Source organism: Panthera leo, chromosome B2 (genome assembly GCF_018350215.1).
Source record: "Panthera leo isolate Ple1 chromosome B2, P.leo_Ple1_pat1.1, whole genome shotgun sequence".
Lineage (NCBI taxonomy): Eukaryota > Metazoa > Chordata > Mammalia > Carnivora > Felidae > Panthera > Panthera leo.
This window is the reverse complement of record NC_056683.1, coordinates 52,795,731-52,814,998: the sequence shown is the minus strand read 5'-3', so window position 1 is coordinate 52,814,998 and position 19,268 is coordinate 52,795,731. Positions and strand designations below refer to the sequence as shown.

The following is a 19,268-nucleotide window of genomic DNA, read 5'->3' as shown; positions in this document are numbered from 1 at the left end:
AAGCATAAATACTTAATAAATTAGGACACGGTAATAATCTACAAGCAGAAGCTGCATAAGAACATAGCTTGGTGGCCTCAACTACTTGAATTCATATTCTTTGGTCTTTATTCTCTCTGCCTCCTCAGTTTTTTTTTTACCTTCAAAGTAGAGATAATCATAGAACATACCTCATTGGTTGTTACAAAGTATAATATGTTAATATGAATGAAATGTTTAGAACGGTGCCCAAATATGAGGATCAGGAAAGAATAAGTTTGTAGTGAATTAAATTTAGTTCTTTGTAAACAAAAGTTGTGGCGAGTTTTTTTTTTTTTTCTTTTTAATTTTATTGTTCACTTTTGAGAGAGAGCGAGAGAGACAGAAAGCAAGCAGGGTAGGAGCAGAGAGAGAAGGACACACAGAATCCAAAGCAGGCTCCAGGCTCAGAGCTGTCAGCAGAGAGCCCAACGTGGGGCTCAAACTCACGAACCGTGAGATCATGACCTGAGCCAAAGTTGGCTGGTTAATGGGCTGAGCCACCCAGGCGCCCAATCGGCAAGTTTTAATATGGCAAGTTTTAAGGCACTTTCAGTTATTAGACATCCAGTTTGTAGGCATTTTCTACCCTTACGCATTCCCTCTCACGTACCTGAGTCAGGAGGATGGACAAACAGAACAGAGGGAGATATGTTCATACCAGTCTAAGCTATTGCCAGCAGAAGGTTAGACGGAGAAGTTTAAATTATGGACCAAAATAGCATCCTAAAAATGGGATTGTCTTCCTTATTTAGTGAGAAGCTGATTACTGATCTTCCTGGGAGCAGACCTCTCTTAGGACCAAGATAGTGATACCTAAAAAAACAAAACAAAACAAAACAAAACTTCATGCTGAGATGGTGTCAGCATGTGCCCGACTGCCAGAACACTGTTCTTGTCAAGCTTCCTGGGGCCAGGTGTAGATTATATTTTTCTTTGATGGCTTAGGTATGGGAGGTGGAGGTGGAGATGAGCTCTCTGCCCTCCTAAACGGCCTCCTACTCCTGGGGAAAATAAACTGAAGATTGTTTCGAAGGATGAAGGCCAGGAATCATGCATTCCTTTGTCATGAGCTTCCTCTAGACATGGAACCCATCTGGTCCTGGAACTCAGAGTTCTAGCAGCCATGGCCTCCACCCTCATTCCTGGTTGGTCGTGACCCTCTTATCTTTTCCTTAATCTTAATCCTTCCTCTTCTTTAGGACCCCCAAGTTTCACATAATTACAGCAGCGTTGACATGATTTCAATGATGCACCTAAAGATATTTTCCTATCTTCCTGCAATTTTTGAAACTTAGGAGTTCATTTGCGCAACTTACCCATTTTTTATCTTCTTGTAACAAAATTTTAGCAATAGAACACATCACTGGAAATATGTAGAAGTATTATTATAGGCTGTAATTGTGAGGCACCTTGTGCCCAGTGCTTTGCAGTGTAATTTTTGTGATCCTGACCTATACATTATCTTAGATAACAGAGAGATTTTGAGCAAGCTACCAATACTGAGAAACATAACTCCACCACATGATAGTGCATTACTAAAAATGAGTCCTTTGCATAGATAATTTCTTACGAAGGTTTTTGGTGTTCAGTGGATATAGTATCAAATAATATACTATTTTACAAAGCCAAGTTATATAATAATATGCCTCACACTTACTACCCGCATTCTTCAACAGTCCATAATGTTCCCAAGAGGAAAAGTTCTCTGACTTCACTTGGTGGGAAGGTTGCTGAAGGGGGGAAATATGTTTTCCTCTCTATTTTGAGTAAGAACAGACAGAAGTCTTTGGAAGGCTTTATGCTGCCCCATGGATAAGGAGGTTATACCAAACAATGTATAAGAAGTAATAAAAGTGCTTTTTTTTTTTTAAACAAAAGAAGGACATTTCATTTGCTGAAAGGAGAAAAAAAAAATTCTGGGGAAGGCATTTTAGAAATAATCCCTCTCGTGAACATGAATTTACTTTATTTACTTGACCTTTGCAATGTCATAAACATAGTTCTTATGCTCCTGCAATTTCTCAGTCCTCCTTGCTATTTTCCTCCCTCAGCTGTGCTAAATCTCATCACTGACTTCACCTGGAACCCTGGGGGTTTCTATTACATATCCCTAATTCCTGTATGAACCCCTCTGTGTTCTGGTACCTGATAAAATAGTAGTAATCATTTTACAACCTTCGCTTTTAAAAACATTTTTGGGTACCCTTTCTAGTTAGGATCCAAGAATTTGTATGAAACCACAGAGGTTATATTGCTTTTGAAATAAAGGTTGTTGGTTTGTGGAATTTCCTTCAACTGGAAACATGTATGAGCCTGCGGTTCCAGTCTTTTCCCAGTTTTATAATATCCTACTTGCTTGTTTTCATCTTCAAAGCAGGGGAATTTACCATTAATTTCCATATTTTATAAAGGATTAACTTTTTTCCTTCCCTTTTTTTTTTTCTTTTCCAGTTGAAAGAGACAAGGATTTTTCTCACCAGCGAAGGCATTACAAAGAATTCAGGTTTGATCTGACTCAAATTCCTCATGGGGAAGCAGTGACAGCAGCTGAATTCCGGATATACAAGGACCAGAGTAATAGTCGATTTGAAAATGAAACAATTAAGATTAGCATATATCAGATCATCAAGGAATACACTAATAGGTAACAACTCTATGTCTAACTTACTATGCTAGCAAATGAATTGTAGTTAAATCCATTGATAATCATGTGATCTATCATATTATGTTTTCTTTGGGTGTAATGACATTCAAAGCCAGGTGTAGACACATTGAAAGTAAAAGTAATGGATCTGAAGAGTGCCTTCCACATTCCCCAGCTTCTCCTTCCTCCTAACACCAATCTGTGCACTGGATGGTCCCATGCTTCCCCCATATTTGCTTTCCAGTCCCCTTGTCTCCTTTTGTAAATGAGAAAACTTTCGTTTTAGTCAGCACACACAAAATTTATAATTGAAATGATTTAAATCACTTGCTGTTTTTTTTTAAGTTGGAGAAGAGACCCTTTATTTCTCACTGGCATGGATGTAAATTATATGTGTGTTGTTATGTGTATTTTGATGTAAGGCACTATATTTGCAACATTCTGCCCATTAACCTGTATTTCTTCTGTCTACAAAATGGTTAATTCAAAATGTTGCAAAAAATGGACAGATAGTCTGAAATACAAAATATATGAAAACTTCAGTTGATAATTACTGCAAATGAACCATCAAATAGAAGAGTTGAAAAGAAAGCTTAGCAGAGTTGTCTGACCTTTCATCCAGTGAAGAAATCTCTTGGGTAAAACCTTCATGGGTGATTAGCCACTTTTGTTGGACAGCTCTCATATGTAGTTTTTCCAACTCTCATTGATTATTTATTTATTTATTTATTTAATTTTTTTATTTCTTAAAATTTACATCCAAGTTAGTTAGCATATAGTGCAACAGTGAAATGTTAAGGTGAAATCTGTTTCCATTTTATTAGATCTAGATCATCCCTCTGGTGAAATAGTATGTCTTTCTTTGATGAGATATTTAAAGACAGCTATCTTGTCCCCTCCAAGGCTCCTCCCTCTCCTTGAAAATTTCTAGTCCCTGACATTTAGATTTTTCTTGGTTTTGGAGAGTGCCAGAGTTCCCAATGGATGTTCAGTGGGACATTGGTCCCTCACATCAACGGAGAAAAAAGAATAAAAAGCTTCTGAGGTTAAATGCATTTGAAAATCCTACCTGCTAGACCTTTCTCTAGTAGATTCACAATGCACATGATATATTAAAGTCTTAGAAAGGCTTTATAAGTAAGGAAACCTAGTCTTCTTCAAAATTATCTCATTATGGAATCTTTTCCTTTGAATGCATAATACTTAATGCCCATGAAACACTGGTTCAGCAGGACATACTTTGATTAAGTGCTGATCTTATTTTGAGAGCAGTAATTCCATGGCAGAAAGATTTGTGTTCCTTTCTTAACTCTAACACTTACTAGCTATTTGTCTGTGGGTGAGTTTTCGGTTGTTTATTTAAATCTCAATCCAGCGGTTTCATTTATAAAATGAGTATACTAAGGGGCGCCTGGGTGGCTCAGTCGGTTAAGTGTCTGACTTCAGCTCAGGTCATGATCTCGTGGTTCGTGAGTTTGAGCCCTGAGTTGGGCTCTGTGCTGACAGCTTGGAGCCTGGAGCTGCTTCGGATTCTGTGTCTCCTCTCTCTCTGCCGCTCCCCTGCTTACACTCTGTCTCTCTCTCTCAAAAATAAATAATAAACATTAAAATATTTTTTAAAAATTAAAAAAAAAAATGAGTATACTAAGTTTTTTGTTGTTGTTGTTAGAGACAGAGCCTGGCATACTACATTATTTTTTTAGTACTAAATAATGATGGCGCCTTAAAATTAAGTGATTAGAATTTAAGATAATACTCCATGTATTATTTAATTATATTTCTGTAACTAACAAATATTTTATTTATAATTCTGTTTTTCTATGTTTGTTCCCACATTTGGATTGTGAGCTCCTTAAAGAAAGGATAGTGTCTTTTTTTTTTTTTAATTTTTTTTTTAACGTTTATTTATTTTTGAGACAGAGGGAGACACAGCATGAACGGGGGAGGGGCAGAGAGAGAGGGAGACACAGAATCAGAAGCAAGCTCCAGACACAGAATCAGAAGCAAGCCCAGAGCCCGACGCGGGGGTCGAACTCGCGGACCGCAAGATCGTGACCTGAGCTGAAGTCGGACGCTTAACCGACTGAGCCACCCAGGCGCCCCAAGAAAGGATAGTGTCTTAAGTAGTTTCTTTTTTTTTAATCCTCAGCACTAATTTGCTTGATATGAATTAGTTTTCAAATTACTATTGTCCATGATTGGGATAATACTCCATTAACATATCTCAAAATGCTTGAATTGTCTCTATTTTTTGTCATTCACAATAGTTATGCACACAGAATTTGTAGTTGGTTATTTCATAACCACCCAAGTGGTTTTTACAGGAACCACTGGTATGCCAGATCTCCACCTCTAGAATATACTTATTATGTGAATCTAAATACAGACTTTTACAATGATCACAATTTGATGTCCTAACCTTTAATTAGGTCTATTGTTCTGTCTGCTCAGGATATTTTTGAATGTTATCCATTGAACCAGCCATCCATTTAGCTTTCTTTCACCTCTAAGTATGTGAACTGTATAATTTAAGACATAATACACGTGATGAAAATAAAGGAATAATAGAAAAGACTATCGATAATAGTTTATAGATTCATTTCTGATGAACCCATGCTGATTTTTATGAATAACACATCTGGGAATATTTATGGGTGTTGATGCTTACTTTATCAGACTTCACAATTTTGAGAATTTCTATTTCTTTAAATATGGGATATTTGTTTATCTTGAAAGTTTGTTATCTAATTATACATGATTTAAAAAATATTACTATCAATGTTTCTATAGCTACATTTGTATGCTTTTTCAGTACTCTTGGGTATAAGTTGGCTAAGTCTTTACTTCTTTTAACATGTATTTAAATCTAAGACACAGGATTTCCTAATGTCCTTGATATTTTCCCTACATCTTTGAAAAGTGATTTCTAAAATACATGTATATATTGATCAATTCTCAAATATTTGTATTTGTATTTGATATTCTCAAATATTTGTATTTGATATTCTGAACTCTAGGATAGCATAGATTGAATAGATTGGCATCCAACTTACTGAATAGCATTTATTAAAATTTAATTCAGTAAATTCAATTCCATATTCATTCTATCAAGTTCACACACTTGAAATCTACTATCACATATTGTTGCTGAATCATCCTGTAAGTTTATGCTATACTTATTATTTTCTGTGGGTTTTATTTTTGCCAATTATCTTTTTCAATATCCAAAATATACAAATTCCCCCACGTGTACCCTACATTTAAATTTTATATTCTATTGATCAGGTGAGAGAATCTCTGGCAAAGTGCTTTCTTTTTCTTTGAAATTGGCATTCACCCATTACTTGGTGTTCATTAATCTACAGTGTAAGAAGATGCAGTCCTAGGTTCTTGTCTATACATCCAGGAGTCACGTTTTGCACTCTTCTTTTTTTCCAAAGAAATAGATTTAAGGGATGGATGATATACAAACAGTACATGTAATTCTTCGAATATTTCAGGTGTCTGTGTAGGATTTCAGCCAGCACAGAAAATAGTCATGTATAGCAATAACAGCATGGAGTTTGGAATTTCCCTATGGGGAAATTGCTGTATATCTTAGGGTCTCCATTTACAAATATGAAAAGAATAAAAGTAATAATAAGTATTTCAGAACAATGAAAGTATTTGAGATGATTTGGGAAGAACTAGTGCTTATCACAGTACAAAGACCATAGCTGATATTTTATAAATACATTGGTCAATATATACTCATATAGTTCAGTAGGAGCACCTAGTTTACTAGGTTTAGAGGATGGCATACATAGGTTAACCAAAAGTACGTGGTTATTATGATAATAATAGCTACCATTTACTGACACCTATTTTTACGTAAAGATCAAGTAAGTCATATGATGCCAGGTGCCTTTACTTCATGAAAAAATCACCTGATCTTTGATTCATATAAAAGGAATTAGTATGCTTTTAAATTTAATAATGAAATGAATACCACCCAACTTGCTAGCAACACCAGTGAAGCTGTCTCTGAAAGCAAATGGTAAATAAATAAAGCTCTTATTTAAAATACTGCTGAAGAGTGGTGGAGATGGGAGATTACTTATTTATGAATTTATTTTACAGGAATATCAGAGATGTAGACAAATTGGACACAGATTCACATATAAGTGTTTATTACAGTATTAGTGTTGGCAATTGCATAAATTGAGAATATTTCAGTTCATTGTTAAACAGGAGGTAAGAAGTTACACTTTGTTTTCTGAAAAACAGAGATACTATACTTTATATAGCAAGTAGAAATTGGGTTTTAAAAATATTGGATAACACTGGAAGGTTCTCAGATTATAACATTAGTTGACTAAAAGTATGATATATGATTATACTAATTTAAAATAAACTCATGTGGAAAACAGATCAGAGGGAAGCACCAAGTGTTTATTGCAGACTTGTGGGCTTGAAATTTTAATTCTTACCTTTTTGTGTACTTTTGAAATTTTTTATAACAAACATTATTTTTATAATTAGAAACAAACATGATTCTAGTTGAGAGGGAGAGAAAATAATGAAACAACTTTATGCTACGCATTTCTCTACAAAATAGCCTTCCCAAACTTCTCCAGGTTGAGACCGGCAAAAACCAAATCAAAATGAAACTAAACAAAACACCAGCATTTAACAATAAGTAGCTCTTATTTTTAATTAAGCCATGGAAGGCATTTTTCCCATACAGAATATGGAGAGAGATAAAGAAATAGATATATTTTTTCCTCTATACTAAGGAAAGTTTTTCTGCAACAGAGAGCTTTGACTTTAACTCTGTGAAGGTGAGGAAGAATAGATTAAAAATAATTTACAAATCATGTGATCACAGTTAAAACAGAAAGAATTTCAATTTTAAAAAGTACTTTTGAAACTCAAATGTTATTATATTTTGTTTAGTGTTGATTATCTATGGTTTTATATATTTCCTAGATCAAGAACCAAAATGGGCACAGGAAAAGAAACCAGTACCTCTGGCCAATTTAAAAGCTGGGGTCTCCTCTTAAAACTTCTATCTTCAGACTTACAGGTTTTACCTAGATTTTTTTTTTTGAGTTTTATTTATTAGGAGGTGCCTAGGTGGCTCAGGTGGTTAAGTGTGGGACTCTTGATTTTGGCTCCAGTCATGATATCATGTTTTTGTGAGATCAAGCCCCATGTCTGTTGGGCTCTGTGCTGACATCTCTGAGCTGCTTCTCTCTCTTTCTCTGCTCCTCCCCTGCTCTCTCTTTGTCTCAAAATAAATTAATTAATTAAAAAAAGTGTATTTCTTTACGTAGTCTCTATATCCAACGTTGGACTCAAACTTACGACCCCAAGATCAAGAGTTGTGTGCTCTTTCAACTGAGCCATCCAGGCACTCCTACTTAGTGTTTTGAATTAAACTCAAAAACAATTAAAAAGCTGGTACAGATTGTGTTATTTAATGCAGTGCATTCAACAATGCATATATGTGTATATGTATATGTATATTATATGTATATGTATATTTATATATGTATATGCATTGTTGAATGCACTGTGTTAAATATATAAGGCTTACTTTCCCTAACGTATTATCAAGGAGTGTTGTGGTGGGATTCTTGAAGTAATTCAGATTGATGTTTTATAGATATGTTTTCTACTCAAGACATTGATCTATTAACTATCTAGTCTGTGAATTTTTTGACAGCATTAATGAATCAAAAAATTTTTAATGCCCCATTATGTCATCTCTTTCACAGCTATTTATCTTAGCAAGACTTAAAAGTCTTAAAATGATATATTCTAGTTCTACCATCTCCCACCTCCCCCATTTATTCCTACTTGTATTTAAATGTGTGCAATTTAACAGAGTGTTCTGATATTTATCCAGATTTTTATTTTTCTTGGTTAAAAAGTTAACACACTTTGCATCATTTCACTGATTTAATCTTTTCATATAAGGCTGACAGCCCCAAATTCTATATAGAAGGCATTGCTCTTCAGTCACACCTCATATATCTGGCATTATTGGGAAATGAGGTTTCCACATGATTGAATTTTCCAGATAATTCAGCTGAGGTCGGCATGCTTTTGCTGAGCTCCTACCATGTAGCTAGCACAAGGGACAGGAGGCCGAGTAAATAAAATCCCAAAAGCCCACAGCCCGAGGGCCAGGGGCTGTGGTGGGCCTGCCGCACACAGACTTTAATAACTATGATACAATGTGCTAAGCACTATGATGTAAGTATGCACTAAGTGTTGTGGAAACACAAATGAAGGGGAAATTAATTCTTCATGTGGGAAGGTGAGGGACCTTAGGGGAATCCACTGAGAGGGGTGCACCCTTGAGCTGGGCCTTTGGAGATGAGTAGGAATTTTCTATAAGGAGAGAGCAATTGAGAGGGAAGGAGGGAGAGAGAGAGACAAAGAGAGAGAGAGAGAGAGAGAAAGAGAGAGGGACAGAGAGACAGGGAAACAGGGAGGGGGACATGTCCTAGAAGAAATATTCCTAAACATTAAAATGTTTAAATGTATAAATTAAATAATACAAATAAAACTATCATGGCCTGTATTACTGCTACTAAGAATAGCAGCCAGCACTTACCCATTTAATGGGCACTCACCATGTGTCTGGCACTGTACTAAATGCTTTACTTGAATTAATTTTTTCGCATGTATACACACACACACACATATGCCTATATGTATGTGAAAAAATTAATATCTATATACCTATATATGTGTGTGTTTATATATATATATACATATATATATATATATATATATTATGTATAATTCAACCTTTTGCTAATGTTCTGCTATGAATATACATTTTTGTACTCCATTGCAAAAACATCTGAAGCTAGCCTGCTCGATGTCATTAGCCACCTTCACTACTTGGATATATTTAGTTAAGCTGTCATCGTTCCAGTTCACAGTCAGCTTCATATTTACATCATCTCCCGATCCTGCCACTCTAAGATTTGTGATTCTTCTGTGGAGGTACTTCAGAACGTACATTGACAATTTCTACTCGGGAAGATTTCATGGGCTCTTGAGAGCAGGATAGCAGAGGAGACACTTGGTGGTTCATGACCTTTAACTAAGTATACAGGATCGTAGGTACACAAGTATAGCTTAAATTTCTTCACTGTGCAGGGATTTGCGTTCTAGTTCAGTGGTTCTCAGCTTGGTTGATTTGGTCCCCCAGGAAAGACTTAGCAATTTCTGGAGACATTTTTGACTGTCACAGTTGGTGAGGGTGGGAAGATGGGGTGCTCCTGGCATCTAGTGGGTGGAAATGCTAGGGTAAACCTTCTACAATGGACAGGACAGCACCTCCACACAATAAAGAATGATCTGATCCAAAATGTCCATAATGCTGAGGTTGAGAAGTCCTTCTATTTATTTATTTATGTATTTATGTATTTATTTTTAAAGTTTCTTTATTTTTGAGAGAGTGAGAGCAGAGCGTGAACAGGGAAGAGTAAGAGAAAGAGGGAGACACAGAATCTGAAGCAGGCTCCAGACTGAGCTGTCAGCACAGAGCCTGATGCAGTTCTTGAACCCATGAATGCAAGATTACGACCTGAGCCAAAGCCGGATGTTTAACTGACTGAGCCACCCAGGCACCCCAGGAAATCCTGCTCTTTTTATAGATTTAAGTTATAAATTTAAACACAGGAATAAAGTGATGTCAAGTCAATTTTCTTTGATTAATTTCCTATTTTGGGTCCTGAGAATCATAGCAAGGAAGAGTTTTTAGAGGTCTTAGAGTTTGGGGTGCATGGTGCTTTGGACACATGGCTCATTGATGAGGGGGCATTAAATGTGGTGGGACTATCTTTCTGATTGTCTTACTTCCTTATATCTTGTTGAATGATGGGGCCTCTGTATATATATATCCAGTAGCACATGTTTGGATTTCTCTGCAGGGGAAAAATATGGGATGATGTCATGCCAGGAAACCTGTTAAACATTAACAATATCTTGGCAATTAAAAAAAATTCTGCAGAGAGAAAACTGAACTTTCATGGTGGGAATTCAACTTTTTTTTCCCATTTTTGCCATGTGTGTCATCCAATTTCATCTAATATTGCTATTTTACCAGTTTGTGTCTGTACTTTTGAAATGTAAATACAGCATTGCATCAGATATTCTGAAAATTGGTGCCCTGTGAGATTCATAGCATTTTATTATTTCACATTTGTTTTGGTAGAAAAAAACACTTGAAAATATCAATCGGCTAACAAATTCTAACTCTCTTAAGTTACAGCTGCTTGTGAGAGAAACTTCTGACATTATAAACTCCAGAGAATATAATTTATTAATTTGTTGTCCCTTGTTCATGTATTCCATACCAGAGCTGGACAGTGGGCTCCTTAAGTGGTGTTATGGTATCTATGTCAAACACCCAGAGGAAGATGTATGATGCTTTCTCCTTGGGTGGCCATCATTACATTTTTGTTTGACTTGGTAAGCTATCCAAAGGCAAAGGGTGATGGAAGGAGGTGAAATACTTATAATAGTAGAAATTTTGGAAAAACTGGAGATGTCCTGTGGACTGTAAGGTTCATGACTTATGGAAGTAAAGTACTGAAACTTTTCTTCCAAATGTATCTGTGTTTCTTCCAGACAATTTCTGAAAGCTTTCCTTGACCAGGTTGAGTGCTTCTTGGTTAGATTATAGAATGGTTATACTCTTGGGTAACTATATATATATATATATATATATATATATATACACATATATACACATGTAGAAATAGATATTGAAACTATAACAATCTGGGGAATGTTTCTGCCTCAATATTTCTTGTTATGGATTATACAAATAATTTTACTTCTTTTGATAAATGTTCCACTGAATATTTTTTCTTCTAATTGATTCAGATATAAAGGTTCAGTATGGATTATATGCATCAAAAATTTTACTAAATTTAAATGAATTAATACCTAAACCCCAAATTTGTGAGTATAGGTTATTAAAGAACTTTCACAGTAAAAATTGCATAAATCACTTCTTATCCTAATTATTTTATCAAGCATAATGCACACAACTTATTATATACATACATACATGCAATAAATGTGTTTTGCTAAGAAAATAGCAATGGTAGTCATTTGCGTAGCATTTTTTTTTTGTGTATCCTTTCATACCTACAATATATTTATAGAGGTAGATATTTTAATCTTTATTTAAAGAAGAAAAAACAAGCTCAGAAAGGTAACTTGAAGGGAATAATTATTTTTCTAGTACTAAACAAAGCTATGTATAGCAAGTCATTGTTGAAATTAAGCAGATAACAACTCCACCTACAACTATGATTCTTTGCTTTATAAAGGAAGGCTTATAATAATGAGGTTCATCAGAGTATCCATGAGTCCTACTCCTTCTGCTTAAGTAATAAGAAAGTATTTGCTATAAGTCTGTGATACAGTATCCTGATAAAACAGATTTCAGCAAAAGATGAATGGGAGTCCCATATAAGGACTCATCCAATATGTGTTAGTTTACCCAATTCCCTTTGCTAAGAAGTGATTTCTTTTATAAACAAGTTTTACATGTGAAACCAAGGATAGTGTTACAAAGAAGTAACCAAGCATATGCCTATTTTGGAAGATTTTCAGTGTTGTATATGCATATTTCTTCTTGTGTTAAAAATAGTACGAGTTGTTTTGTCTTCTAAATGTGAATTTAAATGGGTCCTATCAATACCCTCACTTCTCTTGCATTAACTAAAAATTCCTCTACTTGACTCTGTTTGCTCCTTTTGTCCCAAATTCCATGCTATTTCTCTTTTCCTCATTTTATCCAAATTCACTGATATAAAACTTCCCTTTAAATTCCTTCACTTTCTTATATTTATTCACCCCTCAACTCCTGCAATTTGATTCCCATAATTCCACTCTCTTGATCATCTACCAACAGCCTCCTTGTTACCAAATCTTATGGACACATTTTCATTCTTTGATGCTGCCTACAACCTCCTATTTAACACATGAAACAACCAAAAAATTTGGATGGCTTAATGCAACGGAAATTTGTTCTCTAACTGTTCTGGAGGCTGGAAGTCCAAAATCAAGGTATTGGTAGGTCCATATTTCTTCTAAAACCTCTAAGAGAGGATCCCTTCCTCCTTCTTCCAGCTTCTGGTAGCCCCCAAAGTTCCTTGGCTTTGTCAGCATAATTCCCATCTCTGCTTTCATCTTCATCTTCCTTCTGTGTGTGTCTATCTATGTCTCTTCTCTTTTTATAAGGAGAGCAGCCATACTGGACTAGCCCCACCGTAAGGACCTCATCTCAACTTGATTACACTGTAAAGACACTATTTTCAAATAAGATCACATTTATGGGTACCAGGGATTAGGACTTCAACATACCGTATGCATTCAATGCATACCAGGGAGTGTGTCAGTTAGTCTCAGATCAGAGAAATAGAACTACATGAATGATAAGGAATAAGGGACTTATTACAGTGATTTGTCTTTCTGCAATTGTGGGACCTGGCTGAAGAGTTTAGGTGAGGCCGTTGCTTCTGCATCTGGTGATGAGTCTGAAGTCTGTAGTATAGGCAACTGGTAAGGGAAATGGATGTGGAGTAGGAGAGAATGAGAACTTGAAACCTGGAAGGATAAGCTCAAACTCCAAAGACATTGGGGAACCATTCTAATTCTCAGAAATGCCAACTTCAGTGATGTGGGTGACCTGCAGGGGTAGCTGGTGAACTTCACCGTGAGCTCCACATACCTCTTGCTCAGGATGTGCAGAAGATGAAGGGGGTGATCTGGCAGGAGGAATTGTGGGTCAGGATTTGGAGAAACTGATGTTGCTGAGATCCAGGGGAAGCTTGAAGAGCTGTAGGCCCAGCTGTTCCCCACAACAAGGTGAGCCAGCTGATCAGCGACAATGCATATGAGCAGGAGGAGAGTCTGGCACTCTACCAAACTTCCAAGCCTAAACTTGGCTGCTGCTTTGCTTCTACTCCTGCACAAACTTCTTATATGGCTCACTGTAACACAGAACCAAACAGGGAAGAGAGTTCTGCGAGTCTGGGTTTCAGTTGAGCTGATTTGACAAAGTATGAAGCTGTAGCGGTCCATCTTTGTTGAATTGGCACAAACATACATTTTATAACCATCCACACTTTCCAAAAAATATAAGAGTAAAATCATTCTTGCTTTTTTATCTATCTTCGGATGTTGTTCATTCCTTTTCTAGCTGGGTCATATTGCCCCTTTGATATCCTGTCACTTCAATATGAAATATAAGGTTAGCTACTATCAAAACTACCTAAACTATATGGTAGGCAGAGGGGGAAGGGAAAAAAAAAGAATTGGTTAATATGTGTACAAATACATTAATATCAAAATAAGAAGGTAATACTCATACCGATTACAACCTTCACTTCTACAACTGGTCACACGGTTGAGGCAGGTATTTATAACTTCTTTCTTCTGTTATGTAATCTTTACCCTTTTGTTTTCCCTAAGCACTACTGCTGGTCATTGTTCCTTGCCTAGTGAAGTAAATGAAATATTCATTCTTGAAGTGTCTGGGCTATTAGCGGTAATGCCTGCATTGAGCTGTAGTTTTCCATTGACCTTTATCACTGGACATGGAAATACTAAGAGGTAATGTCATATATTTCGGACATTCTCCTTTTCCATACTGTGGTAGCATCAACGTGGTTTCCTCTTGACATTTAGGATCAATCAACCCACAGACTAAAGCAGCCCTTTCTCAACTTGTTGATTCACTGGCATGAGGAGTCCAAAGTGACCCCAGGCTGTCTCGATGTCTAATTTAATGGACCACTGCTAAGGCTACCAGTGGTACCATTCCACTCTTGGGAACTAAAAGCTCTGGACCAACAGAGCCCAACATTTTGGTGCCAAGCAGCAAAATTTTCACTAGCTGAATCAGGAAGAGTGAGGAGAAGAGCCACTCCTGTTTCTACCCCTTGATTTCTAGAGCCAGGAGAGAGGGCTATGAGAGAAATAGTCTTACATCGATTGCTGGTTTAGAGCATACAAAGCTTCCTGAGGATATTAGTCCATTTGCACAAGATACTGACGACCAACTGGTGGCACAACTGAGTCTTCAAACAGGCCATTCCATCATCTTGCCAGGCCATCTGCTGCAAGGTGATGGGACACATGGTGAGACAAGAGAATTCCATGACATGAGCCACTCTGCTCTTCATTTGCTGTTAAATCAACTTTTTGATCAGAAGCAGCATTAAAATTCCACGACAGTTAATAAGGCATTCTATAAGTGCATGGGTAGTGATTTTGGCAGAAACCTTATGGGCAGAGAAGGAAAATTTATATTCAGAATGCCTATTCCAGTGAGGACAAGTACTGCCGTCCTGTGATGTAAGTGCTTCAATCTAATTGACCAAACACAAGGTAGCTGTCTAATCCCTCTGGACAATGATACTATAAGGATTTAGAGTAGGGATTTGACCTTATGCAATTGTGGAAGATAGTTAAACAGTCTAAGTAAGGCTGTTGCTCCGCATTTGGTGCTGAGCCCGAGGTCCTCAGGGAAGACTAGAAGAAAAGATGGGTGTGAGTTGGGAAAAAGAAGGGCAAAGTAGAACCTGTGAGGTTGGTCTCGTAACCATGAGGACAACCAAATTGGAACCTATCTTCAAGGTTCAATTTTAATGATGCAGATTATTTCCTAGCTACCAAATCTTTCCTCATAGATGTGTCCAGATGCCTGATGCTGGATTCAGAGGAACTGAATAAGGAGATTTCAATGGGATCTGCAGCTGCCCCACACCAATAAGGTGAACCAGCAAATCTCAACAGTATGCCTAAGCTGTAATAACACTTGATCATACAAAAGTCTTCCAAGCATAAATATGGTTACTGCCTCACTTTTACTTTCCAAATATTAACCAAATTTCTTTTGTGGCCAACCCAGGTCCAGAACCTTATAGCATAGCTGCAGTTGAGTTAAACTGATGTTGTATAAAACCTACACTAGGAGTCAATGAATGTTAAATTGAAAGAATGAATAAATGAATGGCTGGGTAAATAGATTTGCAAAATGTCTCAGGTCACTCCTTGGCCCCAATTCTACCATCTTGTTTCAGGGTGGTGGCTCAGCTCAACCTTTTAGTATTCCAATTCAAAACCAGTGATCTTCCTGTAGGACAGCAGTCAAAATATAGTTTGGGACTAAAGGGAACTGCCATGATATATGAGAAATTGTTCTGAAAATAAAGTATGGATGAACCTGGGATCTGGTCCTCCAACTGCCTGAGTAATCATAGGACTAATTTGATTGCTTTTTAAACTTTCTCATCAATAAAATAACAATTCAGCTAAGTAATTTATATCTCACTTAGTTCCAGTACTCTTTGATATGTTTTGGTTACCTTCAGAGGTAGAATCCCAGACTAGCTGATTTCACATCAGGCATTCTTGGTCATAATTTTTATTTTAGTTTTATAATGAGAATACTCTCATTATTCAACTATTTAGACAGTAGAGGAAGTTAAGTTAACATTTCACACATTTAAAACTACATGCATAGTGTGCTACTATGCACATGTTTGGATACTTATATGGGCGTACTTATATGCCTGATTATAAAGAGAACACATAATCATGATATGATCCTATAAAAATGATAACTGCCTTACCCAAGTAAAAGATCCAAAATATTAGAGGGAGAAACTGAATATTTATATAATGTATTTGTTTATAAACACAGATATATAATCAATGCAGTTAAGTAATACCATAAATAATTATGCACATATATTTTAGTCATATTGTAGAAAATATTCTTTAGTATAGCAATAGTCCTTGTTTCACTCTCAAAATATATGTGTGAAAACTTTCAAACTTTTTACATGCATGTTTGACATCATATCTATCACCGTAGCCATATTTCGAGTCATATATCACAGTATTACAAACCACATCATCTGCAGGTCCATCTCTGTTGTTTGAAAAACAACATTTTTTGAATCTGTGTTTGATGCTGTCATTGGAAATACTATGTTATCAAAAGCACCGGTATTACGCGTTTTTTGTTATTGTTCGTTTTTAGACTTCTTTTTTAAAAAATTTTTTTTAACGTTTATTTATTTTTGAGACAGAGAGAGACAGAGTATGAACGGGGGAGGGTCAGAGAGAGGGCGACACAGAATCTGAAACAGGCTCCAGGCTCTGAGCTGTCAGCACAGAGCCCGACGCGGGGCTCGAACTCACGGACCGCGAGATCATGACCTGAGCCCAAGTCCGCCACTTAACCGACTGAGCCACCCAGGAGCCTGTTTGTAGACTTTTCTACATGGATAAATGATATATCCACAATGCAGCTTCTGACTCTATGCTTCTATATATGTGATTTTTAAGAGAGTGACTTAACAAAGACAGCCAATAATTGGATTTTCAAGACAACACACCCAGGAAGAATTACTGAATTTCTTTAGGTCTTCTCCTTCTCTGCCTCCTTATCTCCTCCCTATCCCCACCCCACCCCATTCTACTCCTGCCTTTATCTTCTTCCTCCTTTCTGCTTTAGTGGTAACCAATTCTATCCCTAACATCTCTAAGCATCCAGAAATAACACTGATTCAGGTTACTTGATGCTAATGTGCCTCCCCAAGTAATACTTTCCCAGACTTCACAGGTCAAAATTAAGCAATTTAGAGCCATCTGTGTTATGACACTGCATGTAAAAACCCACATATAGTTTGCTTCTCATTTAGATATTCAGATCATATTACATTTCCATCTTTATAGAATCTTTTAAGGCAGGGGTCACCATACTATATTTTAAACATTGTGGAAATTGAGGCTGAGGAACCCCTTAATTGTTCAAGCTCTGTCTGATCCCCAAATCCTTTTTTTCATTACATTACACTAATAGTTATATCATAATGATAAAATTAAGCTTTAGTTTCATCTGTTGTCATATAATGAAATACATAGCCTCAGTTTTCTCATTCCATCCATCTAAATTTTCAGATGAGTTGTAAGAATGATGACAATTCAAAGTTTGCTGAATTTTGGCCCCTGCTGCTCAGTCTATAGTGAACTACCTACCCTCCTGGTATTTTGAGACTCCCAAGGCACATTTGCAAAACTCTTTCCTTTCTCAGTAAAATAAAAAGCACCCTTGTAAATCCACATCTACAGCTCACCGATTTCCCATGACTAGACATGTTTAAACCTCTGGTCATGATTAAAGTAAAATCTGCTCCAATGTGTTTGTACGGAGCTATAAATGTATCTACATATGTGCATATGATTTTTCACCTTTGAGTAACTATTTTTAATAACTTTATTAAAGTTATTAAAGAGGTCTGCATGCATGTTGCAAATCCTTTTTCTGTTAAATATACCTGTATTTAACAATTGCATGATGACTTCATTTAGCTGTATAAGAAATTATTATGCTTATTTATATCATAGTCTAGACAAATAATCAAATTCTATCTGAAAAAAATACAAATTTTAGCAATTTTCAATTATTTTCATCAATATACATTTACTTTCATATATTTGTTTTTGAAAATATTTCAGTGTTGATAATTGCTATAGCATAAATAAACAGAAGATTCACATCCAGAATAATTTATGCCTTACAAAATACTTTAAAATAGTGTTATGGGCTCAATTGTGCCCACTTTTCTCCGCTAATTCGTACATCAAAGTCTGAGTTACTAGCACCTCAGAATGTGACCTTATTTAGAGATAGGGTCTTTGAAGAGATAAATAAATTAAAATGAGCCAATTAGGGTTGCCTTATAAAGAGAGGAAATTTGGACACAGCCACATACACAGAGGTAAGATGATAGGAAGACACAAAAAGATGGCCATCTACAACACACGGAGTCAGGCCTGGAACAGATCCTTCCCTCACAGCCCTCAAAAGAACCCCACTGACATCTGACATCTTGATTTGGACTTGCAGCCCCCAGAACTGTGAGACTATAAATTTCTGTTAAGCCACCCAGTCTATGGTACTTTCTTTTTAAGTTTTGTTTTGTTTTGTTTTTTTTTTTTAATTTACGAGAGAGAGAGAAAGAGAGAGAGAGCATGAACGAGGAAGAGGCAGAGAGAGAGAGAATCCCATGATGGAGCTCAAACTCATGAATTGTGAGATCATGACCTGAACTGAAATCAAGAGTCAGATACCTAACCAACTGAGTCACCCAGGTGCCCTTATGGTACTTGTTATGGCAACCTTAGGAACTAACACTAGCATTCTGAAATAATTGCTTATATACATCTATGTAAATGGACTTTATTGACTTTGCTAGAATGAAGATTTTATTTTTGGTTTCATTATTATAATTGTAAAAGATATACAAAAATTCTATTATGGACTTATTTCTTCTACAAATAAATATATTTTCTTACACATATATTTTATCTCTACCATATTCCTTTTAAATGAATTAATATTTTCAAATATCTTTTATTAGACATTTTGAGAATTTCTATAAAAACATCAGGTGAAAATAGCAAGATGAGGCAACTTTTCCAAGTTTATTTTATATTATTCATAGGACATGGTTATTATTTCTAGTATTTCCAATGATGTAAGTTCCATTTTTTAGAGGAGTAATTT

At 36.1% G+C, this 19,268-nt stretch overlaps 1 protein-coding gene across 1 annotated transcript in view; it reads left to right on the top strand.

The window, feature by feature from the left end:
• The window catches only part of BMP5 (bone morphogenetic protein 5), a 112,705-nt gene that overhangs the window by 53,653 nt on the left and 39,784 nt on the right, over window positions 1-19,268 (top strand). Inside the window, exon 2 of the mRNA XM_042937329.1 lies at window positions 2,473-2,665. Within this exon, the coding sequence (XP_042793263.1) occupies window positions 2,473-2,665 (193 nt within the window). The remainder of the gene's footprint in view (window positions 1-2,472; window positions 2,666-19,268) is intronic.